General features: G+C 39.7%; 1 protein-coding gene across 1 annotated transcript in view; it reads left to right on the top strand.

Annotated features, from left to right (window-relative positions):
• The window catches only part of LOC122789843, a 202,275-nt gene extending 184,546 nt beyond the window's left edge, over nucleotides 1-17,729 (top strand). Inside the window, exon 5 of the mRNA XM_044057280.1 lies at nucleotides 17,670-17,729. Within this exon, the coding sequence (XP_043913215.1) occupies nucleotides 17,670-17,729 (60 nt within the window). The remainder of the gene's footprint in view (nucleotides 1-17,669) is intronic.
• The last annotated feature ends 9,170 nt before the right edge of the window (nucleotides 17,730-26,899 follow it).

Below are 26,899 nucleotides of genomic sequence, written 5' to 3'. Positions count from 1 at the left end.
AAAAAAAAAAATTATTGTTGTGGATTTAATGGGATGACATTTTTTATTGTGAATTTAACTGTTGTATTCTAATTATTTTGTCTGTTATTGTTAACATAACCAAACAATTTTGGATTTTCTTCATGATCACAAGTGCCCTCTAACTTTGATTTTATTAAATTGTTTGTCATTTTTTGGAGCTTTTCTCCCCGGGCCTCTACTGAAAATGGACTTGTATCCAGATAGACTAGCCCGGTCAACAAATGTTAAATAAATAAATAAATAAAATAAATGTGGCCTGGTTTTCTGCCTGAATTAGACAATCATCCAGGTATGGATATATTTGAATATTTCTTTCCAATAACTGGAGCCAGGCACTTTGTGAATACCCTGGGCACAGTGGACAAACCAAAGGGCAGTGCAGAGAACTGATAATTCAAGTAGCCTGCCTTGAAGCGTAGGTATCTTCTGCAAGATTCCCTGAATGAGATGTGCAGGTATGCTTCTTTTAAATCTAAAGTTGCCAACCAGGCATCTTTGCTTAGTGTAGGAAGCAACTGGTGAAGAGTCAGTATCTTGAATTTTATAATGTCCAGAAAGGTGTTTAGAGTAGACAGGTCCAGAATTGGATGCCATGATTTGTCTTTTCTGGGTACCAGAAAGAGCCTGGAATAGAAACCTTGTCTGTTTTCCTCTTCTGGTACTGGTTGAATAGCCCCCATGTTTAAGAGGGAAAGTACTTGTTTTTGAGCCTCTGCCTACTGATTTGGAGGCAGGCCTGGCCACCCATTTGGTGTTGGCAACGTGTGGAAATGAAATCTGTATCCTTGGGACACTATATGTAAAACCCATTTGTCCTGGGTTATGAGTTCCCAGTTCTTTGCATGAAGAGAAATCTTTCCCCCCAAAGGGGCATCTAAAAGATAAGTGCTTGGTAATTTTAAAAGGAAGTCATTGAGACTGTTTACCGTAGGGGGGTGTCTTATTTCCAGATTTGGAAGTGAAGGCCCCCCTTTGCTTAGTTCTGAGAGTCCCTGGGACTGAAACCTGGTTGTTTTGGGGTGTCTGGGTTTGGCTTGAGAGGATCTGGAAGGACCTGGAAAAGACCAATACTTAGTAGGCCAGTTTCTACTAAATCTTGGAGGCTGCACTTGTAAGAAATCTTTAACAATTTGCATAGATTTAGCTTCATCTTCCATCTTTTTTAGAACTTCTTCAGTCTTATTGCCAAACAGATGGTCCTGATTTAAAGGAGCATCTAACAATTTTGCTTTAACATGATCAGGCAAAGATTGCTCCTTAAGGGTTCATAGGTTCATGCTAGGCAATCTGCCCTAGGGCATTTATAAGCCTAGCCAGAGTGCATTTGGCTTTCACCACCCATTTTAAATTAATTTTGCTATGCCCTTTTTCGAGGTTAGTATACTGTGCCTCTGTCTAACAGTGACACAGAAGTGATACCCGGGGTAAAGCTACGATCTCCCATCCACTCAAGATTCCTCTTGAAGAGAGTCAATGAGGCACTCTGCCTAACTTGGACTGGGATTTTATTCCAGAGTGAAGGGAATCTCTGGGTTATGAATCTGTCCCTCCAGCATGTCCTATTTATTTCAGTGCTGAGGTTCAAGTCTCTCAAGCACGTAGCTCGATGGGATTTGGATTTTCTGAGGTGCAGCATGTCCATTAATTCCGGGTTGGACATGGCTTTATACGTCAGACACAGATCACCTCTGAGCAGGCGGTATGCCACTGAGTAGAGCTGGAGTTTCTTTAACCGGGCAGCATATGGCATCTGTTTGAGCCCTTTGATCATCTTGGTGAGGTACTTTTGGGGTCTTTCCAGCTGCTGCAGGTGTCTGGTAAGGTACATCCCAAAAGGGGCATTGTACTCAATTATGGGTCTGATGAGGGATGAGTAAAGAGGCACGATGACCTCCCCTGATCTAGATGTGAATCCCTTCATGATTAGGTGGGCTATAGAAAATGTTTTTCTAACCACTTTGGCCACGTGGTTGTCAGATGAGAGAGTGCTATCAACTTGGGTCCCCAGGTCCCTAATTACTTCTTCTGTACTTAATGGATTACCACCTATGTGGTAATTTGTAGGCACTTTGTTTTTGCCAAAGGGGATGACTATACACTTTTTGACATTTAGCTTGAAGCCATTGCTCTGGCACCAGTTGTCTGTTTCTATGAGGCCCTTTTGGAGGATGCTGGTGTCGGCTGGAGAGTTGATTATGGCACCCAGTTTGCAGTCATCTGTGAACTTGGTCAGCCACAGTCCTTCCGTGTTGGCCTGTACCTCCGAGAAATATATACTGAACAAGAGAGGTCCCAGGACTGAGCCTTGTGGGACGCCACTTGTAACTGGTTTGGAGTCTGACATGGCTCTAGCAATTCTAACCATGTGGGTTCTGTCCTTGAGCCAGTTTGCAACCCATCTAGTGACATAGGGGTTTATATTTAAGCTGGTGAGCTTATCTATAATGCCCGAGTGGGGTATTGTATCGAAGGCTTTTGTGAGGTCCAGGTAGGCTGTGTGGACCACCTTCCCTCGCAATGGCCTTGGTGACTGTTTCAAAGAAATCGACCAGGTTTAAGAGGCAGGATCTGCCCTTAAAGCTGAACTGGGTAGGATCCAGTGTCTGTAGGTCCCCAATATCTTTATTTATGAGGTCCATGATGATCCTTTCCATAGCTTTGCAGACCAAGCTAGTCAGGCTTATGGGGTGATAGTTTCCAGGATCCATTGAGGCACCACCTTTGTGGAGAGGGACCACTGTTGCTGTACGCCACTCTTTGCATACATATCCTGTAGTAAGGCTGAGATTGAACAGTAGTTTTATGTTTGGGTTTAGCTCTTTGAGGAGTTCATGTAGGACGCAGCCCGGGACATCATCCGGTCCCATTGATGCTGTGTTTTTTGCTTTGGAGAGGGCGGCTCTTACCTGAGCATCTGAGATGTCAGGGGGGCAGCAATCTGCTGGGATAGATATTTGCCCTTTTGGTGGGAGGGGGAGTTTGCTCTGAACCTGTCAGTTAGTATGTTGGCAATGTCTGTGGGTTTGGTGTATTTTTTGTCATTTTGGACTAATTCTGAGCATATCTGGGAATTCCCACCCAGGTTCCTAACATAATTAAAGAAAGCCTTGTGATTATCCTTGGTGTCCTGTGCAATTTTTCTCTCAAAGCTAGCCTTAGACGATTTTATGAGTGCCCGTAGTTTTTTGCTAATACTGATCAGAGATGCCTTCCCTTTTTGGGATTTTGCTTTATCATGTAGTAGCTTCCTCCTTCTATTGTATAGTTTGTTTATGGCTGGGGTCCACCAGACAGGACGTCTGCCTTTGGAGGATTGAGTCTTGGTTTTATTTGGGATTGCATGATCCATGCATTCCTGAAGGTGTTCATAGAATGCCTTTAAAAAGGATTCTGCAGTCTGGGCCGTATTTTCCACAGGCTCGGGGGCTTTGAAGGATTCCACCTCGGTTTTGAGGAGTGTGAAATTTGCTTTAGAAAAGTTTTTCACTGTGGTTTTCTGGGCAGGGGGTGGGGTCGGGATGTGAATAACCAGTGAGATTAGTTTATGGTCTGATCTTACCAGTGAGGGATACACTTTTGGTCTGGACCATAGAGTCCCCATGTTGGTGATCAGGTCCAGTAGGGTTTCCCCTCTTGTGGGAGTGGTAACAAGTTGTTCCATAGCATTTGAGTTTATAAATTCTAGGAACCTTTGGGCTAGGGTGTTGGAGCTAGAGTAATGCTCCCAGTCTATGTTTGGGTAGTTGAAGTCGCCCAATATAATGGTGTTTGGAGAGACCTTCGTTCTTAGGAAGGCCGAGTGGGGTTCCTGGGTTTGGGAGGGTGGTCTGTAGCAGGCTATAAACTGGAAGGCAGTTTTACCCACTGTTAGTTGCACATGGATAGTCTGTGATGCTTTGTGCTGTGCCACCAACCTGGAGGTGTGGGTATCTTTGACGAATATTGATACTCCCCCTCCTTTTGTGGTTTGGTCCAAGTTTTGGGGTTGAAAAGCATGGTATGAGGTATAACCTGGTAGTGCTGGGGTGCTCTCGGGAGCCTTGAACCAGGTTTCTGTTACTGCACAGATATTGATGTTCTCCATGCTAAGGAGAGTTTCGAGTGCGTGCATCTTGAGGTTTAGACTTCTGACATTGAGCAGCATTACTCTTAGTTTCTTATCCCTTGTGATACCTATGGAGCTGGGTTTGTCTATTGAGCTTTGCCTAAAAAAGGCACTATGGGGGTACAAGAGCCTTTGCCAATATCCGAAAGCCCAGGGGTGACAGGTGCAAGCCGTCCCTAGCGAATCATCGTGGCTTGTCGAGCATGTCATCCCAGGCTGACAGGCATTGGATCCCCTTTGAAAGACACCAATACTTAAGCCAGTTGTTGAAATTGATTATCTTGTCTTCATATTGTGGCATCATTCTTGGGGAGGGTAAGATGCTACTCGAGGTCAGGGTCATACCGGCCTGGGCTACATGCTCAGAGAGCTCCTCTGTCTCTTTTCATGTAGTCCAGGGAGGTACGTCTTAGGTCATTCACACCAGCATGGACAATGAGTCATATTTGTACTTGCCTTGGAGTGACCTGAGTGCTTGTGTTGTGGCGGATCCTAGCGCCCGACAGGCAGCTCACCATGACCTTCTTGTTCAGCCTGGTGAGAGGGACATCAGTGTGCCTGACGACAGAGTCACCTATTACAAGTGTATCAGGTATGTTGTTTAGCTTTAAGGGCTGTGACTGTTCGGCACACTGGCTTTGTGAGCTGTGTGTTGCACGTGTTTTGTTTTGGGGTACCGGTTGCTTGGGTGTCTGCTTTGGAGGTCTCTGCTGCTTAGGCAGATTTTTATTTAGAGTCTCCGAGTATGTTTTTGCGTGTTTGTGTTTGGTTTGCTGCTGTTGTAGGTCTATGTGAGACTGGAATTGTAGTGAGTGTGGTTTCCTTCTCCTCCTGAATGGTTACGCCAGTACTGAGTTGAGAGAGCTTAGCCTCCAGTTAGGCTATATGGTTGCATCTCTCACATGTGTTGGAATTTGTTGGGAGGAGAGGGTTGTCTGTGTACATGAGGCAGTTGTAACATTGTCTGAAGATTCCCAGATTCACCAGCTGGATCGGAGAGGAGATTGACAACTGACCTTTGGACATGCTAGAATAGTATTGGGAATTCCTTTATAATTGAAAAAAAGGGCCAATGGGGAACAAGGTACTCAAGGGGAGTTTGTGAGGGTGTAGTGCTTTTAATTTTTACTGCTGACTTATATAATTGCTTTAGTGAGCAAGTGCCAGGTAACTTAAATGCAATGTGTTACAGGTAACCTAAATGCAAAAATGACAAACAGTAACTTTCTTTCAAGTGAAACAAGGAAATAAGTACAGTAAGCAATGCAGATATTACTTGGGATCCACAGAAGCGCTGAAAAGTCGCATTTTAGGTGGAATTAGCGTTTCAGGGAAATAATAAGCAAACAAACAACAAGCATACAGACAAAGCTAGATTCAGCAGGCCTGGATCTAGTCTATGCTACAGCAAACAAGGTGTACCAATTTCAGTAAGAACAGTTCAAATATGCAGGCACTATAAGCCTTTAACCAGAAATTCCCAGCTCAGAAGGGCAGAGTCCAGCCTCTCCTCCCACAAGAGTGCAGACCGCGAACCCTCTTAATGTAAAATAACTGGCCTGAAGCCCAAGTGCTTAAACCAGAATTAATACACTTTTAGAATAAGACACTGAGCCCTCAATCAGCAGTTCCCAACTTAGAAGGATGTAAGCTACCTGTTCTGCCACTACAGTGCAGACCACAAACCTTCTTAATGTAAAACAACTGGTCTGAAGCCCAAGTGCTTAAACTAAAAGGCTTAGAGTGAGTTACACCAAGCAGTAATAAATACAATTGACTACTTTTAAGATGGCACAAAAGCAAAATAAAGTAGGAAGAAACACAAATACAGTAAAAGCAGATAACATTTTTTTTCTCACAACTGAACTTCTTAGGTAACAGAAGGTTGAAAGCTGAGACAGCTTTTAAGAAAGAAATCTCAAAAGAACCAATGAGGTGCTTAGTCTAAGTTGTAGTCCAGGTGACCTCAGTCAGCCAATGACCTCAAACAATTCTCTCACTGAAATGCCTGATGGCTTTGGCTAAACCAAGATGTCCCTGAATATGTGCTCAGACACACAGCCTCCACAAACACTAGGCCCAAATACAAGCCTGAATATGGAAATGCTACAAATATCCCCACTACTTAGAACAAACTGCAGAAATGTTTCTCACAGCTGAAAAGCAGCAATGAGCCTTTAAATGAAAGTTTTAAACAGCTAAAGGAGCCTCTAGAAAAGAAGTTTAACTGCAACAAGTTATCAGAAACAAACACAACAGATGCTTAATAAAAGTGGACAATTTCCAGTTAATACCTCACACAAAGTGAAACTAGCTAGAAAAATACACAGTACACAAAGTGCTATAAATAAAGAAATAAAGAACAAAATAAACAAAAAACAGGATACTTAATGTTATATATTATAGCTCCGAGTTTCCTCAGTGTCCTTCCTTCGATTAGCTCAGTGTGAAAGCCAACATGCCTTCTAAGCACAGACCCAGTAACAGCAGCCCTGCAGGAGGCCTCTAAAGAATCAAAACCACATTACAAAGTACATTTTCCAGCTTTTTCAGCAGAATGCAATAACTCCTGTAAATCTTTATTTTCCACACAGTCAGGAAACAACATAATTTTCTGTTTAAGCAGTCCAATAATATGCTTTTGATATTTTAACATATGAAATGGCAGTGTAATGCCCTGATTGTTAAGGTTGCAGAAGTATAAACCTTCTTACCCTATCCAGTGCCCTGGAGTTTATCAGAAGGGGTAGGATTTTTTGCAGTCGAAGCCTTAATGCCCTTGGGAAATGGTTTCTGGATCTGCAACAGGATTTTTGAAAAGGAACTTGTGGGAGTTGGGAACCCTGTGGTATCTGTCAGGTTTACTAGGAGCCGGAGGCAGGGAATCGGGGACCATACTGAATTCCAAAAACACATCAACAGTGTCTAGTACAGGAGGTATAGCCAAGGGCCTATGCTGAGGTAGAAGAAGGAAATCCCTAAGCCTCTTTTTTTGAATCAGAAAATTCCTGACTTTCCTAGTGGAAATGCTCCCGTAAGGCATGCAAAGTTTCCCCAAAAGAAAAATCTTCAGGAGGGGAAGCAGAGGGAATGGAATCCTCTGCATCAGAATACTCATAAGTAGGTATGGACAAATCCAGGTCATTAGAAGAATCAGAAGATTCATAATCAAGCTCCAGCCCTAGGCCTCTTGGGGGGGGGGGGGGTTTGACTACCCCTGATTAGAGTAATTAGATCTTCAGCCATTTTGATAATTTCTTTTTTAGGCATAGGGGCCTGAACATGTGGCCTGGGCATCGGTGTTTTAGACATAGATTGAGATTTAGGCCTTAGTAGTGAAGGTTGAGTCTAATATGCAAGTCTGTAGGCCTGAATACACCCTCAGAAGCCGGTGCCTGCGCAGCGGCTCCAGACCCATCCAAGGTAGAGACATCATCGGGTTCCATAGGTGAAGCCTTTTGCAGCATACCGGTTTCAGAATGGGTCTCAGTAGAGGCCTGCGAATCAGAAGTAGCGGGTATCGGGCTGTGAAAGCACCTCACTTGAGTACCGGCGAACTGGCGACTGGCTTAGGAGAAGCGTCGTCTGCAGTTTTGGACCTCGGCAGCCTGTCTGTCTTTATCTTTGCATTTTTTCGGAATCCCGGTAGTCGGATGGCTAACCAATGACATTTCTGGATAATTAAACCGAGAACCGAAATATTTAGAGGCAAAAATGTACCGGCGACAGATAGTGCACTGATTAAATAAAGCACAAATCCAACAGCAAGGTACGTTGTGGTCAGGGCCTAGGCAAGGAATACAGTATGAATGAAAATCTTTGTGAGGTATTTGCTTTCCACAAGTAATGCAATTATTAACTTATACTGACATAGGAAAGGAGCAAGAAAAAGTTTCCCCAATGGGGTACTTAGCTTTAAGTTGAAGACTTCGGTTCTGAAACTCGAAAGTGAAAATTTCAGCAGTCGGCCGACCGACACTTGCAAACTGCTTTTGCTTCGGGCACCGCACGGCAAGAAAGAGTGATGTAATGGCGTCTGATGCATGTTTTATACCCCTGATGACCTGACGTCATGGAAGAAGGGACAGCAACCGACGCAGGATCCAAGACTTTGTTAATTAGGCCAACTGACGACAACCTGCCAGCAGATTACCCAAATGTAATGACTGCAACAGTGAAACACGGAGAACATTGGGGACTTCATCAGAATACATGGCTTCTGTTAAGTCCAACATTTATAGCCCAATGTGTTGATGACATCACAGCCACACAAATGCATTTAAAGGCACAGACACTTTTTTTTTTTTTTTTTTTTTTTAAATACAGCTTAAACATTTATAAACATCTGAAACCATATTTACTGCACTAAAAATAAGCTTTCCTAACTTCATGGAAATTTTTAATATAACCTTTTGTCCCTAGCTCTCTTAAATAACAGGGGTTTTACAGAAATAACTTAATTTAAACCTGTGCCCTCCCCTGCCTGCAGCTTGATCTGCCATTTGACTTTTTTCTTCCATTAAATTTCTGTAGTCCCCCCCCCCCCCCAGGGTAAACTAATACTTTCTCTAATATTCCAAAATGGAACCCCTGAAAATTCCTACAAACTAAAGAATGCCTATACAGTGCATTGTTATTATTCATAGTGGATATCTGGTGCATGTGTTCATATATCCTATTACATAATTGCCTTTCAGTTTTGACAACAAAATATGCTGGGCATCCCTTACACAGTGTAAGGCATATGACACCTGATGTGACAGTTGCCCTTAAATTCTACTTTTGTTTTAAGGGTATTTTCTAAAATAAACATTTTGCAATCTACTGTGTAGCAACGTTGTGAACAGGATCCACACTTTATAGTACCACCATACTTGTTAACTTGTGTGTTCTTCACATATTCAAAACTTTCTTTTATGTTTATTCCAGTTTTGTATACATATGAGGGTGTCTCTCCTATAACCCTTCTCAAATCTGGGTTTCCCCTGAGAATGGCCCTGTTTTTTTCCAGTATATCCTTCACTTTCCCTACCTTCTCCCAGTGTGGTAAAATCATAGCCTTTTCAAAGTTTTTTTTTATCCCTGACGTGACTCTAACCATGTTAAAACATTCTAACAGGGGTTTGAATCTCTTACCCCATTCCCTTTTAACATAGTCCACATTTTCCTGAACCATGCCCTGTGGGTATTCTCTTTCATAGAACATTTCCACAACTTTCTGTATTTCATTCTCAATGTCACCAGCCGAAGATGTCATTCAGCAGCCCTTACCACCTGGCCTTTCACAATACTGGCTTTTTGGTTGTGGTGGTGGTGGGGGGGGTGACTACTTGTGTATTCAAGGTAAGAGTTGCTGAATGTAGGTTTTCTGTATATTTTAGATGTAAAGCCACTTGGAGTTTTGAAAATCTGAGTGTCAAGTTAACTAATGGACAAGGGGTTCCTTGTGTGAGTGAATTTTAAGAAACTGGTAGTGAAATTCAGATACTTAACAAATTCCTCCACTCTATCTATGGAACTATTCCACAGAATAAAAATGGCATCCAAAACTCTTGCATATAATTTGACATTTTGAAAATACTCTCATCTAAAGACTTTATCTCCCAGTCAGAGAACCAGGTTTGGAAATATGTGAGCATATGAGGCTCCCATAGCAACACCTTTGTTTTGTTCGAAGTATTCTCCTTCAAAATATATATAGTTGTAGTCTAAAACTACCCTCATGAAGTCAACTATTAAATTTACTTTCTTACTGGAAAAAACTAACATTTTATTCAAACAGCAAACCTATCTAACCCTTCTTTAGGGATACAAGTGAATAAATCCACTACATCGATGTTTAAAAAAATCTAATTGTTTTCTCAAAGCTTTTCCTTAATTCTACCCAAAAAGTCCCATAAATTTTTTACTAAATGCTCCACTTTATTCACAACTTGTTTTAACCAAAAGTCTATGATGACAGTAAAAGGGTATGTTTTTAACCCCTGTCCTACTACTATTGGCCAAAATGTTAAATTACTTAAGGGTTTTCGGAATCCCAAAAGTGGTAGCCACCATAGGGTTCTTGACTTTCAAAAAGTTGTTGATTTATGGTGTAATACGCTCATCCAATAGATATTCTTCCAAGTAATCTATTCTTCGATAACTAATGTTGACTTCATTAAGTGAAACATAGGTATATACACTAGTGTCATGTAACATCTCTAGGATTTTTTGGGAATAATGTAAAGCATCAGAAATGACCATCCCATCCCCTTTATCTGGACGCATAATCCTAATTGTCCTGTTGTTTCTGAGCTGTTCAAGTAATCTCATCTCTTCCCCACCAAGATTTCTATATAAAAACTTTTTTTTTTTCTTTTAATTTTAAAGCATATAAATCCTCGGTCACAGGCTTCTCAAAAACATTTAGGTTGGGGTCCATTGGTGGATTATACACTCTTATTTTTAATTTTTGTTCCTGGTAAAACGAACATGTTCATCATGGTCCCTAAACAGGAAAGCTAAATTCAGTTTTCTCATGTATATTTTTAACTCTAAAATGGTGTCTGTGTAATTAAAACCTCTAGCTGAGACATATTTCAACCCCTTCATAAATAATAGAAAATGCTCCTTGGTTAAAGTTATTCCTGAATAATTATAAATGTGCTAACCAGTCCATTCCTTGAAATTTCATCATCACTGTTCGTTGTTATTCCCTTCTCCACTTGGTTCTGTTGAACCACTGATTTGGTGCCCTTTCCTTCTCTCTTCCCTCCCCCACATCCCATTTCCCTGTACATGAAAAAAATGTTGATTTCTATTATTTTGCAGAAAACTGTTATGATCATTAGAGTTGTAACGGGAACTTCTCCTTTCATTCCTATACATATACTCCTCTTTGTAAGGGTGGGTGTGGCTGTAGGTTCATTCATGCTTTTTTCTCCACTTGTAGAGTTTAAAATCAAACAGGATGCCAAATCTTGCTTCTCCTCAGCTTCCAGACCATTCCGCCATGTCTCCTTGTCTAAAGAATGTGCAGAAATGCCTCCATGGATTAAAAGTGGATGATTTTTCATGTCTTAAATGCATCTCTGGATTCAATTTCTGCACACACAATGCATCTGGCAAATGCATTTATTTATGCTTAAAGGCTAAATTAATGCATTCTTTATTTATGTAGCCAAACTGTAGTTTTCTGAAATAAATTTTTGAGGACATCACCTATGCAATGCTACTGGTTCAGGAAACATACAAGCACATTCATGGATAGTTCAGAAAAGACTCTAGAAAATGCTTACTTAGGGAACGTATTCCAGGCTGCTTCACACACACATTTTATTCCTGGAAAACTGTGTCCACTGCCAGTGATTTCTTGTTTCCTAGTTTGCCAGGATTTAAAGAAAAACAAAAACTTCCTTTTACAGTGCTGAACATCCTGAGTGAGCTGCACCCTGACTACATTGCCTTACAGACCTTCATGATGCCACCATCTACAGACTGTTTCCACTGTGGCCATCACATCCACTTCTCATTTACATTGTCAGGGCTTCTGCTTCCTGCTGTCCCACCCATGATCCAGTCAGAGAGCCATAATGGTTCTGTTAGCAGGTTGCCTGCATGAGACAGCACAAAGCCATCTCCTTCGCAGTGCACCATAGCATTGGTTGTTTTGAACAGGAAAGCTGCAACACTGGCAACAACTTTGTCCTGCCCTTAAAATAAATTAAAATCAAAGAAACACTCCCCTAGCCTGAATGGTAACCTTGGCAGTGCCAGTGCCTAAGGCCGGTCATTTATGTTACCTGTTTGTATTTAAGTTTTTCCTCTAGCTGCCTGGTTTAACTCAAGATATTGAAAAGGGAAAGTACTTTGTATCACTTTGCAGTGCAATTTGTTGACCTTATGATTTTAAATTTTTAGCTATCCCAGCTAATTATATTTTGTATCTCTGCTAAGGGAGTTGCAGGTTTTCATTACAGCCTCATTAAGACATAAAGCAGCATGTAGGTGTTTATGTAACCTTTCTTTTTATAGTAGATGTCATTGCTTTCTCTACAGTGCTTTATATGTTTGTGGACAGACGTGCTTCACTACCGGTGCTTCATTCCGCAGGTTGGGAGTCATAAAGATTTTTCTTGTCTTTAATGCTGTGTGGCATCATGCTATGCAGCTTTGATATTGTCTATTCAGTATATTGTAACATGCATTACAACTGACACATCCACCTCCTAATTTAGTGTACAGTGACACATGGGTACAACCGATACCCCACAATTATACTGTTGATTCACAGCACCAAAGAGATCATGCACATGATTCATAAACAGCTTTTTTGTACTGTGCTTGTGAAATACTTTTGAGCAAAACAGCAAGCACATTAACATATTTCTCCAGCATTCAGGGAAAAAAAATTGTCCTACTGCTGCAGTGCGTTGAGTAATGGAACTATTTTTTTTTTCAGTGTTGGTTATCAACTTTTGGACTGCAGTACTATCTTTCACCCCTCAGGAATAGGATAGGGGACGGTCTGGTCTGTCAGTGCTCATAGCTTAGGACTGAAAAATGACAGTCCCTACAAAAAGACTAGAATTTAGCTACGTTCTTTAGCTGGAGTTGTCAAACTGTTCTGAATTGCTTACAACCATTCCTGAGAGAAATGTATATGATGATTATTCAGGAATAAAATGCAAGCACTCCTGCTACAGAACATGTGTAAAATTACTGCGACTCTCATTACTGCAGTTTGTATCTCATTGTACTAGGAAGACAACTTTGACTAGTATGACTTGTATAAAGGTGACTTGAAATGCATTCTGGGAAGGGGAAAAAGCATTGAAAAAAGGCCATATTAATATTTCAGATCCCGTGTCAGCCATTTTCTGGAAGAACCTATTTAAATTTTATAAGAAGCAAACTAGAGTTATTTTAGAACATTAAAATAGCATCATATAGCTCAGAAAGCAGATACAATGAAGAAAACTCGTTTGAGCTTCATTTCTCACAGATTTGGGTGTGGTATCAGTGACTGACAGGCTTTATCTTCGGTCCTGAGTCATGGTGGAGTGCAGTAGAGCTTTTGAATTGTTTGTACTCCACAGTGCATAGATGTTCATTACTACTGATAGTCATAACCATGAGAAGCAGTGCAATAAAATCTTAATGCTTGAAACGTGATTCGTACAGCATTCCCATGTCTTACAACTTGGGGAGATAAAGGGGTGGGAGCCCTTGCTTTGAGGCACTACTGTGTTAAAATTCAGTACAGTAGTTGTTGGAATAACTTCTACACTGCAGTTATACTGTGTTTAAAAAATGTCCTAGTAATATTACCATGACTGTTTTTTTTTATCTATTGTAAATAATTAGATGTGTGGCACAGTGCATGTTCACTAGTGACTGCGGAATGCTGAAATATTAAACTGAAAAATTTTACTGTGGATAAAGTTTCAATTTCACCTAATCTTAGATTAGAATGATATTGTCAAATGCATCTACTGGAGAGGGGGTTGCCCTGTCTTACATTCACATGCACTTTGCACTGCCTGTAAGTGATGTTCCTGCCCCTTTAACTATCACCACCACCATGCACAGAGTTTTTAATGAAGGTTTGTATTTTGCCATGCTAGTTATGTATGTGTTAATATTTACTTCTCTTGATGTCATTGGCAGTCTGAGGTGTGCCAGACTGTCAGTCTTGTAAGTTATGTATAAGGTGGGCAATGCAGGGGTTTGCTGTAACATATCTGATGTGCTTCTCTTGAGATATAGCCATTTTTATTTGATTCATTTATTTTTGTATTGAAGAAACAAGGACTCCTGATACTATCTCATGCAGTGGTCTTTATACGTAGTAACCTAAACCAGTATTAGTAATTGTAAAGTTGCATAATCCCATGTCACGGTAAAAATGTTTGCTGATGACCTGTTTGAATGTGTTACTGAAATACATAACCCAGATACACAGATGTGTAGTCCTTTAGAATGTTCTGGTTCCAGATTTGGGTACTATAAGTTGAGTTCTGCCCTTTTTTCATATTGACTTCAGGTACATTCAGAAATTTGTGTAGTTTGACTCCTAATTCATACAATCACAGCCTTCTTAGTGAATGACTGCTTTGCTGTAATGCCCCCACCACAGGATGCATGCCTTGTCATCAAAATATGTTCTATTACTCATGTATGTCCTTTGAATATGTTGCATTTTTACATTTAGATTTTTTTGAGGTATTAAAAATTTGTCTAGTGCTGTCAGCATCTTTTCTCTATACTGTACATATTAACTGCATTTTAGTCTACCATAATTATGGCTTCTGATAGAACTGTTCACTGTTTGGACCTGTATCAGAACTACCTGTTGCCTGTTTTAAGAGTAAGCTGATGTCAACAGACGTGCCTACTTCTGGAGGTGGTTCTTACCAACTGCTTGTGTATGTGTGCATGTATATATTTTATTTATTTATTTAACATTTGTTTACCAGGAAAGCCCAAATTGGAACAAAGCCAATTTTCACTGGAGGCCTGGAAAGAAACGCTACAGATCCATGTCTTTGAAACATGGGAGGAAACCCACACGAATGCAGGGGGGGACATGCAGACTCCGCACAGAAGGTGCTCCGGCTGAGAATCTAACCGGAGGACCTCTTGCTGTGAGGTGACAGTGCTACGACTGCGCCATCCATTAATAATAATATGGATTAAACTTTTCACATTTTATTCTGCCAAATCTTTTGCTTATGTATCCCATTATTCCACTTGTGTTCTTTGCTGTTCCATGGTTGCATTCACTTACATTCTTTTAGTGCATCAAATTTACTTCCAAAGTCCATTTTATCTGATATTGTCCATCACCAAAAAATGTATAATTTTCTGAATTCTTGTTTTTCTGAATTCTTGTCTTTGTAGAAAATACTAAGTTATTAACCAAATTTTACAGGCGCATAAGATGTACTGTAGATTGTAAAACCAGCACAGTAATTACAGTTGAATGGTGAAACCAAAGTTGGATCATTCCAGTAACATTGATGACTTGTACTGGATTAAAATTTCTTTGAAAGGACCTGGATTGTACTTTAAGGTAAAAGTGTTAAATTGCACTTTTGAAAGTACATTTGAAAGCCCTAACTTGTCTTTATTTAAGCATGTCTGTAATAGCTATGCTGGGTTACTATATGTGCACCTACTTAGCAGTGATAGTGATATTGTATGTTGGTATCAGCACTTTGTTTTACTATTTATTAGAAGGTTTCAATCATAGGAAGCAGTAGTGAAGAAAGGATAACTGTATACAGTCAAAACAGTCTGAGCAATAAATCCAGATGATTAATAATATGATGTATATAAGGATGTCCTATATCTGAAGCTAACAAAAATCAATTTTCTGTCATGAGCCATTCTACAACTCTGGGTTTAAAAAGATGAAGGTGAGTAGGGGTAATTTGACCAGAGCATCTGGGAAACTCTTCTACTCTCCAAGAAGTGTTGAATATTTTGCATCCATGTGAGCTAGCAGCAGCTCAGGCAAATGGGACCTCATTTTAACATGTCACCGGGAGGTTGGTACAGTCAGGAGTGTAGCACCCTTTTTTGCTGAAGTGCAGTGTACTGCAGGAAATAAATTTAAGTACCTTGGGTATAGAACCAAAGGCATTTAGATGGTGGATATGTCTGAAGAGCATACCGAGGGATTTTAAAGTAAAAGTGTAGGCACTTTTAAGAGTCGTCTGTGAGGGAATGGCATGGGATTTTCCCCAAGTGGGCAAGAAAGGCTCCATTGGTGAGGTCATGGATATAAGTACTGGTGTAAGTGCGCAGGTATACATTACTTCACGTGGTATAGCTGTGCACTTGCACCAGTACACAGAGGGGATTTTTATGATCTAGAAGATCTCAGAATACAGTCACTACTATTTTACTTTGACATGATTAAGTTAATGTGGTTTGAGCATGGTCTGAGAGAGGCATCCCAGTAGGTAATTCACTTTAGAGACATAATTGTCACAGATCACTTGGGTGTCCATGTGGCAGATATCCTAAAAGTATGTTAGATGAGCTGAAGACTGATTGTCTCAGAAATGTGTGGAGCACCATTGTCATCTTGCCAACACCAAGACAACTGTCTTATAAATGGATGTATAGTGGTCTGGATGGCTTTTGGTCATGCCTTTCTAAGAAAAAGTCAGTGGTAGACATAAAGTTCCATGCTAACTAATGAAGTGCACACTAGCTTAGAGTACAGTGGAAAGGAAGTGAAGCTCAACTAAATATGATCAGTAATAGTATTCATATTGGAGTTTAGCCACACCCTCAAGTGCAGTCATTGGAATGTGACCTTCTGTAAATTCAGTAGTACTATCAACAGACAGATGGTGGTACCCTTGTGATTTACATCCACATATAACAACATAAGGATACAGTAACAGTCTCATAACCAGTGTTGTAGTGGACACTGAATTTTGACAGATTCATCATAACAGTGACCATGTGTGATTGTGTAAGAGCAGTTTATGTAGGAAGGCAACATCACAGATTCAAGGAAATGCTATATTTATCCTGTATGGATGTGCCATGGTAGTCAAGGCATAAGAGAGTAATGGCGTATTGACTGGGGTAAGACAGCAGTTCTGTGTCTGCTCTGACATCACTACCAGGGAGTAATTTGAAATGGCAAAAGTAGATGTTCATCATGATTCACTGTTGCAGTAATTGCTGTTGGGATTTCTGGTTGCAAGCCCTTCGCTGGCCCAGATACCTAGAGATTTGATCCCTTCTTCCAGATCTGGCAGACACCCTTCCTTCCAAAACCAAGATATGGGGGTATAGAGTGCAAATGTCAAGCGCCATTTCTTCAGTTCTTTCTTTTTATTTCCCTCAGAGCAGCCTTCTGAAGCTAGCGATAGAGCACTAAAAGCTAATTTGTATCATAATTTCAGGATACAACATGGAATTCAAGACTCTCCTGACTTTTTCATAAGGATGCCCACAATTAGAAGATTGTTTGGCATTTGAATTGTCCCACTAGAAGACTTGGGAAGTAGCTCAGCTCCTGGCTATTTTCAGTCCCCTAGAAAGATGGCCAGTGGGCCTTTCAAGATGGATGTACACGGAGTAACAGCTTAATTTCAGCTCTCCCAGTGTGAAAATCTCAGCCAGTGAATTTGTCTCTCTTGGGTAAATTTCAGTTACTGGCTAGTAAGTGCACTGACTGGATGCCAGCAAAGAAGAAATTTTATCAACCACAAAGCATGAGGAGAAAACACTGGCTGGAAACAATCCTGCAGCTAAGTGAAAAGTAGTTCAAACTCCAGCTTTGCTGCAAGACATGACTTCTGGTATTCTACTGGAGAAAAGTACAGTAAAAACTGTTAACCTGCACCCATGGGGATTGGTAGATGCCAGATAAGTGTAGTTTCTGGTTACTTCAAAGTTACTATTAAAAATAAACCTGACAACCCTGTACTCTATACTATGCTATACCATAAACACTGTATTGATTTGATTTTAATATTGAAATATATTAATTAAAAGCCTGTCAGGAATAATTTTAAACTTATATTTCCACTAGAAAGCGTGGCATGTGGAAAGGTTTTCAAGTGGCACACTTGAGTGGATTGGAATCGAGTGAATTGAATAGGGAGAATTAATTTTCTGTGCTTTGGTTAGTGTTGTGTTTACTGCCTTGCATCGCTACTGTGCTCTATTTGTTACTTTATGTTCCTGGACCGAGTTTGGCACAAGTAGCGTTAGTCCTGACGGGAGTGATATTTCTTGGATTTATTATTTTCACATTTTGCTGTTTTCACCCCCCTGGGAGCATGGCAGGTGTTGCTGAGCAACAAGTGGAATTGCCATATGCACCGGAACAAGGTACTTCTGTGAACATTGATCGCTTCTCTGTTTGTGTGTCGCGTACTGTGAATCCCCTGATGTAGTTTGAAGGAGGTGGAGAGGAGGACATTGTGACTTCTGCTGAGCCGTTTGATAAGGTCGTGCTGCGAGCAACAGTTGCGAGGATGGAGGCCAATTTTATGAAGTTGAAACGATTGCAGACCCAACGGCAGCATTTTGAAGTCTGCATTTCAAGGAGAATTGTACCGAGGGGATTAAGGGTACTGAAGATGCCTACCATGGGTAATTCTTACCCAGAATTGCTTTACAAGTGGCAGCAGGCTAATATAGAGGTAAGCCTTAAGTATATGTCACTTTTGAATGAATTCTTCCTACTGGAAGAATCTGAACTACGAGAGAGTATTAAAAAACAACAAAAGGAGTTATATCGTTGCTTTCCGGTTGATGTTAATAGGCTTATTGACTCTGCATTGGACACTGTACAGCTTTATGAGAAGCATTTATTGGCACAGAAACAGCACAAACTTAAGAGGGACATGGATGATTTTAGGTCAGGCCAAGTCTTTTCTTGGCCGAGGATATAGAACAATGGGCATGGACCTAATGACCCTGTTTTTATAAAATGGACTGACGTGCTTAAGGGACAACTTAATGATAGTAACGTCAATGTGAATATCAATACGTCAGAGTGTAATTGTTGATAATGTAATTGTAAGTGATGGTTCTAGTAATGTTTTATCCATGAATGATGAACCTGTGGGCCTGGATGTCCCTAATAGAATTGTATCCAACAAAGCTGTTTCTGTTAATTTGGAACCTGTGGGTTCGACTGTGATGGGGACTGATCTTGCTGCCTCCCCAGTGGGTCTGTCTGACAATAACAAGCCCAGTGGGGCATATGGTTCAGACGAATCCAAACCTGGAACCGGTGGTTAGAAGGAAGGATTGTACTCATGCTATGCATGTTACACCTTGTTCTAGCTTTGATAATGTTGGTAGTGGGGTTGTCAATCGCCCTTTCCCAATCAATGTAGTTCACAGAGGAGGGGGGAGGTCGAGGTCTATGAGCAGGGGCAGGACAAAGAGGAAATTGTCAGCAGATTCCCAGGTGAACCAAAATCTCAAGAGAATGTGGGAGAAAACTGGGAGCCGCTAGTACATAACATCTCCTCTCTCCCACTCAAGTCAGATGAGTTAGGAGTACTATCAAAGGGTTTTACCTTTATACCTAGTTGTGATGGTAGTTACGTTGACACTTTGGTACAGTTTAAATTATTCATTAGAAATTTGTGCCATAGATTGGAGTTCAAGGACACAGTTATTTGGTATTTGATGGGGAATCATTTAAGAAGCCTAGTGTGTATATGCCGGGGATACCACCATTGGTAGCTGCTTTTAGTAAATTAGTTGAGAATGACTTGTATGATATGGAAAGGAGTGGGCAGGTCCAGTAATCGAAAGGGTAATTTAAGTCATGCACAGAGGAGAGCTTTACAACAGTTGAGAAGTGATGCCTCCCTTGTCATCAGACCTGCTGACAAGGGGGGTGCCTTGGTAGATATGGACTCTGAGATTTATAATGAGTCTATGAGGTCCATGTTATTGGACCAGAGGTTCCATAGTTTAGTAGAGCGCAGTATGGTGGATGTACATGTGCAAAGGATAAAGATGGTTTTGTATGACTTGGTTAAAACTAATGCTATTACAAATGAGCTGTATGATTATTTGCTTGTTAGTGACCCCCTCTTGCCTGTGATACAGGGCCTCCCTAAGATTCATAAGGATAGTGTACGTCCACCTATGAGGCCTATTGTTACAGGCAGAGGGTGGATCACAGAACTGTTTTCATTGTACTTGAAGAGGTTGTTGCATCCTGTGGTTGATGCCAATGCTTATAACTTAAGGGATACAAAGCAGTTTCTATTGGATTTGTATGAATCTGAGATTTATTCCTGTTGACCTCCCATATTTATTTAGTTACGATGGACATTCAATCTCTTTTAACTGTGATACCGAACAGAGATGGGGTGCAGTTAGTGTCTGTTTATTTGAAGGCCCGATCTAAATTGAGTAGTGATGCTGTGGATTTGTTGGCTTTGTTTTTGGAGGTTGTATTAGAGAACAACATCTTCTGTTTTGGTTCACAGTGTTATTTGTAGATGGATGGCGTAGCTATGGACACTGCTTGTGACAATAGCTACGACAACCTTTTCATGGCTGCTTGGGAGACTACGTTTTTATTTGGTATAGATGAGTTTTCGAGGAATGTTATGTTTTACAGGCGTTTTGTTGATGTGTTTATTTGGAGGGGTACGAAGGATGAATCGTTTCTCCTCTTGGAGAGAGGGTTAATGGTTTGACGCATTATTTGAAGTTTAGTTGTGAGGTTTCTGAGAACTGGATCTCCTTTTTGGATGTATATGTCCAGAGATTGGAATGTGGTTTATTGAACACAGGAGTGTATAGAAAGGAGTGTCAACGTAATGCCTTTCTTCATAGGCGTAGCATGCACCCAGGCTACATGTTTGGTAACATAGTGAGGGGTCAGGTTTACAGGACGTTACGGTATAATCCCATTCAGGATGGTATTGAGGCAGATGTTCGGGATTTGTGTGAGAGGTTTAAGAACAGAGAATATCAGATTTCTGACAGAGAGAGGATTGGAAGACCTCACAACTTTGAGGGAACGTGCTGCTGCACCTTATTTCTCTGAGAATGCAGCGAGCTATGAGCGGCTCTGTCAGGGTGTTTTAGTTGAGAGAAGAGATCATGGTTTGAGTGCCCTTGTACTATACCAAGGATGTGGGTAAGTTGAAAGATGTGATTAGATCACATTGGGGTGTGCTAATATTAGACACGAATGTGAGGGATGTTGTCCCAAGTTTTGTTTATAAGAATAGATCGAACCTAAAGAAATTGTTGTGCTATCCTACCATGGATAGTGGAGGTGACAGGGATGTTGGTACTGTACCTTGTGGTAGTTGTAATTACTGCTGCTGTATTGATACTGATGTTCATTTTTATCACCCTATCTACGACACTAACCATGAGGTTAGAGTTTATGCCAATTGCAATTTTACACATGTTTATCTAGCCTCCTGTGGAGCCTTTGCCGCGTTTTATGTAGGCAATACGGACAGGAGGCTGAGGGACAGAATAATGGAACACCTCTACCAGATTGAGTTTTGTTCTACTGTTAATGCCCTTTCTAAGCATGTTTTGTCCAATGATTCCACACATTTTTTTCATTTTAAAGTGTTGGATGTTATATACATTAATTTTAGGGGGGGGGGGTGAGGGTTAGGACTGAAAGTGCTGAGTCTAGATGGATTGTTAGGCTCAGGGCAGATGTATTTCCTGGGCTGAATGAGAAGGTACCGTTGAGACCTTTTCTGAGGTCCAGGAGATTGAAGTGAAACATATATTGGCTGTGCTTGGATTTCTCTGTATGTTTTTATATACATTTTATATGTTGATGTTATTGTTTTTGAGAGGATTTATTGACAAGTATTTCATGTTTATAATATGAACATATGCAGTTTTCTGTTTATATACATATTTTTTATATATACTTTATATGTGTTCTAGATGTCCACATTTTATTGTGGCTAATGTATTTTATAATAAGTATTCCCAATATGTTGCATGCCCATGATGTTATAAACGTTGCATTGTGCCTTTAATGGTTTACTCATTCTTTGGTGCTCTTTTTAGTATATTAAGGGTGCATAGGATTGGGTTTTATGGTCTGAAGCCCATTCAGGTGAAAGCGCTTACCACGTCCTATATTTGTCACAATAAACCCGAGTTTTTAACGTTTGTGAAGCAGCATTTTTTTCTGTGCTTTGGTTAGTGTTGTGTTTACTGCCTTGCATCGCTATTGTGCTCTATTTGTTAATTTACTTTCCATATTAACTTTAAATGTGAATGGTTTCACAGCTATATACTAAAAAGAGCAGTGAAACTATATTAAGAAATGCAGAGTGAAGATAGCTATGTTGAGATGCATCTGAAAAGAGCTGATCATGTGAATTTGATAAAAGATTTCTGGATGCTCAGCAGAATATCTGGGACAATAGAAAAGGGAAGTACTTTTATCACTAGAGGAGATCCAGCAGTGATAGAAAGGGGGAAAAGATTGTAACTGTAGATTTGTAGTATCAAGAGAAGAGGATTAGGCAGGCTGTTTATATTCCACCTAAAACTGCTACAGTGGGATTTAAGAAAATTCCAGGAGAAATACTGAGCTTTCAGCAGAGAATGTTACTTAGAGGTGGGGACTGGAATTTGATTTGCAACAATAAGAATATATATGGGTGGTATAGAAAGGGAAATATAACAAGAGGGTAGATGTCTAAAGAAATATTTGGTATGTAAGATGTGAATTCAGTAGTAGAAGCTCTGAGAGAATTTACTTATTCCCCATAATGACTGAAATAAAAATGCACGGTAATGAAATAATGAGATACTGACATTTCCCCACCATCTTTTAGACAGGAATTTAAGGAATTGGTAGTGGGAATTATTCAGGAATTACTAGGGAAGATGGACATTTCTTCAGAAAATATAACTAGGGAGAGGGATAAACTGACAGTGGCATTTAAAATAGGGTAGAAATAAAAGGAAAAGAGAGAGAGAGTTAAGAAGTAAATTATTTAGAGGTACTGACCAAGGTTAAAGTATTGCAGAATAGGGGGAATTTCACAGAAAAAGAAGTGTATCTGCAGGGTGCCAAAGAAAACATTAGGGACTATCTGGATAATATACATGAGTTTAGAAAAGCAACTTTTTTGATAACTGCAGAGCACAAAAGCTTTTAGCACAGTGGCTCAGCCAAGAAAGTAGAAAAGATTGTCAAGCTTACGAAGCCTATAAAAGAGTAAAATTATCAGAGATTCTGTTGAGGTATAAGTATTTTGGAATTTTTATGAAAATCTGTATAAAGGAGAGAAATGTGGAGATCAAAAAAAATACAAAAGGAAATGATGAAAGTTAAATATGCCAAGACTAGAGGTGGCTGAGGGCTCAATCAAAAGGTGGGATAGGAGGCGAGGAAATAAAAATTGTGATGAATAACCATTCTACAGGAAAGTCTCTTGGAAAAAATGGTATTCTTGTAGAAGTCTGGAAGTTATGATGGAAGAAAGTGATAAAGATCTAGGTTTTGTTTAACAATATTTTAAAAAGAGAATTACTAACATCCTGGAAGAAAGCTCTGGGGGCTATAGTACCTAAAGATGGTAAAGGCCCATCAGATCCATCTATATAGGACCATTTTGATTGTAAACCCTGATTGTGAAGTGTTATGTCTGTAATGGCTAAAAGAATGACAAACATGATGCCAAAATTGATAGATATGGATCAGTGTGGTTTTGTGGAGGGGAGGCAAACATTTGACAAGAGAGATGTAGAATGTAAAAAAAATACCAGTTTGCGGATATTGATGTAGAAAAAGCATTTGATAGAGTAAGCTGGGATTGTGAGTAGGGAAGTGGAAACATTTTCATTCCCTGACACAAAGTTAATTAGGAGGGTGTATGAAGGATTGGAGTAAAATTAAAGTGGGGGGGTTCCTCTTCGATAAGTTCTGTTTGAACAGAGGATCCAGTCAGGCTGTCTTCTTTCCAATTTGATATTTGCATTATATTTAGAACCATTGGCAAAAAAAAAAGATAAGGGACATAGCAATCCAAAGATATAATGGGTATGGTAATCAAGAAAAGCTGGCTTTATTTAGAAATTATATTTTATACTTGAAAAATCCAGAAAAGGACATTTTAGTGTTGTGGAACATTCAGAGATGGTTTTAAATCTTTTCTGGATACAAAATGAATGACGATAAAACAAAGGCAATATCTATAAGTTATATACCCACTCATGAATTGGTTCAACTATACTCATATTTATGGGGACAGAGAAAAAGTCTTTAAGAGTATGGATTAAAAAAAAAAAGGATTCTGTTATCACACTTGAGTATGTAGAAGAGACTAAACAAACGATGATTCAAAAATCTGAGAAACTGGAAGCACTGATTTATAGATAAGCAGGGAAAATGTTTAGTCCCTCTTGTTTTACACACAGGTCAGACTTATTTTTATTAACCAGAGAAGCTGGTAGATATCAGTAGAGTTGAAGGATTTTATCTGGGAGGGGAAGAGGGCAAGAGTCAAAGGGGATAAGTTGATCCTTCCCATAGAACAGTTTGATATGGGATTACTTGATTTGAAGTGGTGTTTCAGAGCTGCTCAATTAAGGCTCCTTTACATAGCATAAACTGAAAGTTATAATTCAAAGTGGAAAGGGATGATGGTAAAACTGGGGAAGCTCAAGAAATGAGACTGGGCTATTGAATGCAGATGCTTAAGGAGAATAATCATACAGAATATTAGAATACTTTCTGCAACTTTATGAATATAAGAACCAAGTCACTACAGGCATAAAAAAAGGATATTCTGCCAGTAGGAATGACTGCAATCAGGGGTACACAGAATAGGCAAGAGGGGTCTAGAATTTACTGGACAAAACTGGCAAAGGAATCAAGGTATTGGAAGCAAATAATTACTTTTGAAATTGAAAAGATGTTTGGACTGCAGGCTAGAGATTGCCTTCACTATCAAGGATTTGATATCCAAGTATAGGCAAAGAGAAAGAAATAAGAGGGATCCTAAGTGAAACGCCAGCACTGCTAGAGTTTTTGGTAGAATCTAGAACCGAAGCTGCTGTTAAAAAGGGATGATTCACAAAGAAACAATGGAGGATATATGCATCTGTCCCAAATACAAAACAGAGTCTAGAAGATTTAGGATTTTTGCTTGGAAGTGTGTGCATGGGTGTTTTTATACCCCAAGCAGACTGCAAAGCATTTTTCCTCAGATTGCAAATGTTATATATGTGATGGGGAAGAAAAAGATAATTGGGAACATATTTTTGAGTATAATGAGTTGACAGACTTTAAATATTCTCTACAGACTACTCTTTCAGAAATAGAGTGAGTAAATTGGTGTAACTAAGGAAGTTATTTTTTGGGCTGTGATATAGAATCAGAATTGTGTAGACAAGTTAAGGCCTTGCTGAGTTTAATTCTGGTGGCTGCCAAAAAGCAGTTATTAAAAAATTAAAATCATAGACTAAACCAGCCATACTAGAAGTAGTGAATATAATCAGAGATAAAAGAAAATGGAAGTGGGATCTTTAGAATAGGATAAACGCAAATTACGTAGAAAAAAACTGAAATTATGGCAACAGTACATGGATAATAATGTTTTGGAGGAGGAGTGAGGTTTAAGGGAAGGCAGGAATTGGAAGCCACATAATGTTTGACAATGATTCTTTTAGATTATATGTGGTGAATAATGTTTGCAAATGAAAAATGTCAATAAGGTTTGTTTTTATTTATATAAATGTATGATTGACTGTGTCATTATTGATAATTCAATAAAGATGCTTCTGTTAAAAAGAAAGAAAGATAGCACATGGAGACCTCTTCTGGATCTTTTGAAATGTAATTTCTTCCTGAAGGTCCCCAAGTTCACATACCTATCCTGAAGGCTTTCCTGCTTTTAATGCTTAAAGTGCTTATGGTCACTCTGGAACACACACATGCCAAAGCACAAGGTATTTTCAGTTAAGAGCAGCAGATTGCTACTTCCTATTTACCTTCTCAACCTTTGGTCTCTCTGCTCCTTTCAGATCTTCATAAAATGTTGATCCTTGGCAGTGGAAGAGTGTAAAGCATTCATATTTACTTGTACCTGGACCTTGAGTATGTTCTGGTGTAGATGTTTTGCCAGCAAAGTGCTTATTGAGTGACTTGCTACATTGGTATGTTATATTTGTGGTTGCTGGGTTTGTATTCTTCATTCATTCTATCCTCATTGCATTTTTTTAAACATTGTGCTGCTCGTTCAGGAATAAGGGAATTTAGCCTAAGTTTCTGCTGAAAGTCGATCTGTTATAACGAGAAGTCTTAAATGATACTATGATGCACCTGCGCATCATGGCATGAGTAATGTGACAAGTGGGATTAGTGGGAAAGGACAGTGAGTTACTTTATTTTGTGTTTCATTAGTTTTTTTTTAAAATAGCGGTGTTCCTTGTATAGAGTAGTACCCCACATCAACACACTAAAGCCTGGGCCTTTTACTAAGTCTTGATGCTTACAGCTATCTTAGATAAGGGGACTTGAGCGTACTTTTAGTACTGCTTCAGTACTAAAGTCAGGTACATCACCTTAACTTCATTCAGTAGTGTCTGAAACCTTTGCTGAGTGATTGCTGTAATTTCTGAAGTACTTTGGTGCATAACCATAGCACCACCACTGTCCATGCAAAACAATTAAATGTGCTGCAAGCAGGGTTTAGATGACTGTAGTGTGTTCATATCAAGGTTAAGTAGTTTCTGAGTTATTACACAACTTTCTCAAAGCAGTTATTCATTAGCACTGATGCGGAGTATTAGTCTGTAGCTGCTCTTCAGTCTCTTCATTGGCTAATAAATTTATTTACTATAACTTCATTGTTAAATGGCCATTTAGAGTAGAGTTTTATGTAAGTTGTAGCTGCTACCTTTTATTTTTTTAAACTTTGTATGAGACAGTCTGGTTAAAGGTTCTGTTTTTAATAAGATCTTCGCTCACTTTCAAGTCACATTCTACTTCGTGTAACCCCATGGAAGCACCATCAATCTGTAAAGTTTTCAAGATGGAGGGAAATGGAAAGATGATGTCTTAGTAGAATCCATGTTTTGTGACCGTTACTTTAAACTGCAACCAGAGATGAGGAACTTCCTCTTTTATGGAAAATTTAAGGGACTTGACTGAAATAGCCAAGGGGAAACAGGCAGTGAGATCATTATCTGTACATATATTACTGCTTGAAGGACCATGGTACCTTTTGTAGGAACATAGAGATGGGAAGGTTGCATCAGAGGAGAAGTTAAATACAGATT

Source organism: Protopterus annectens, chromosome 15.part0 (genome assembly GCF_019279795.1).
Source record: "Protopterus annectens isolate FY-2018-M chromosome 15.part0, PAN1.0, whole genome shotgun sequence".
Lineage (NCBI taxonomy): Eukaryota > Metazoa > Chordata > Ceratodontiformes > Protopteridae > Protopterus > Protopterus annectens.
This window is presented reverse-complemented; position numbering and strand designations above follow the sequence as displayed.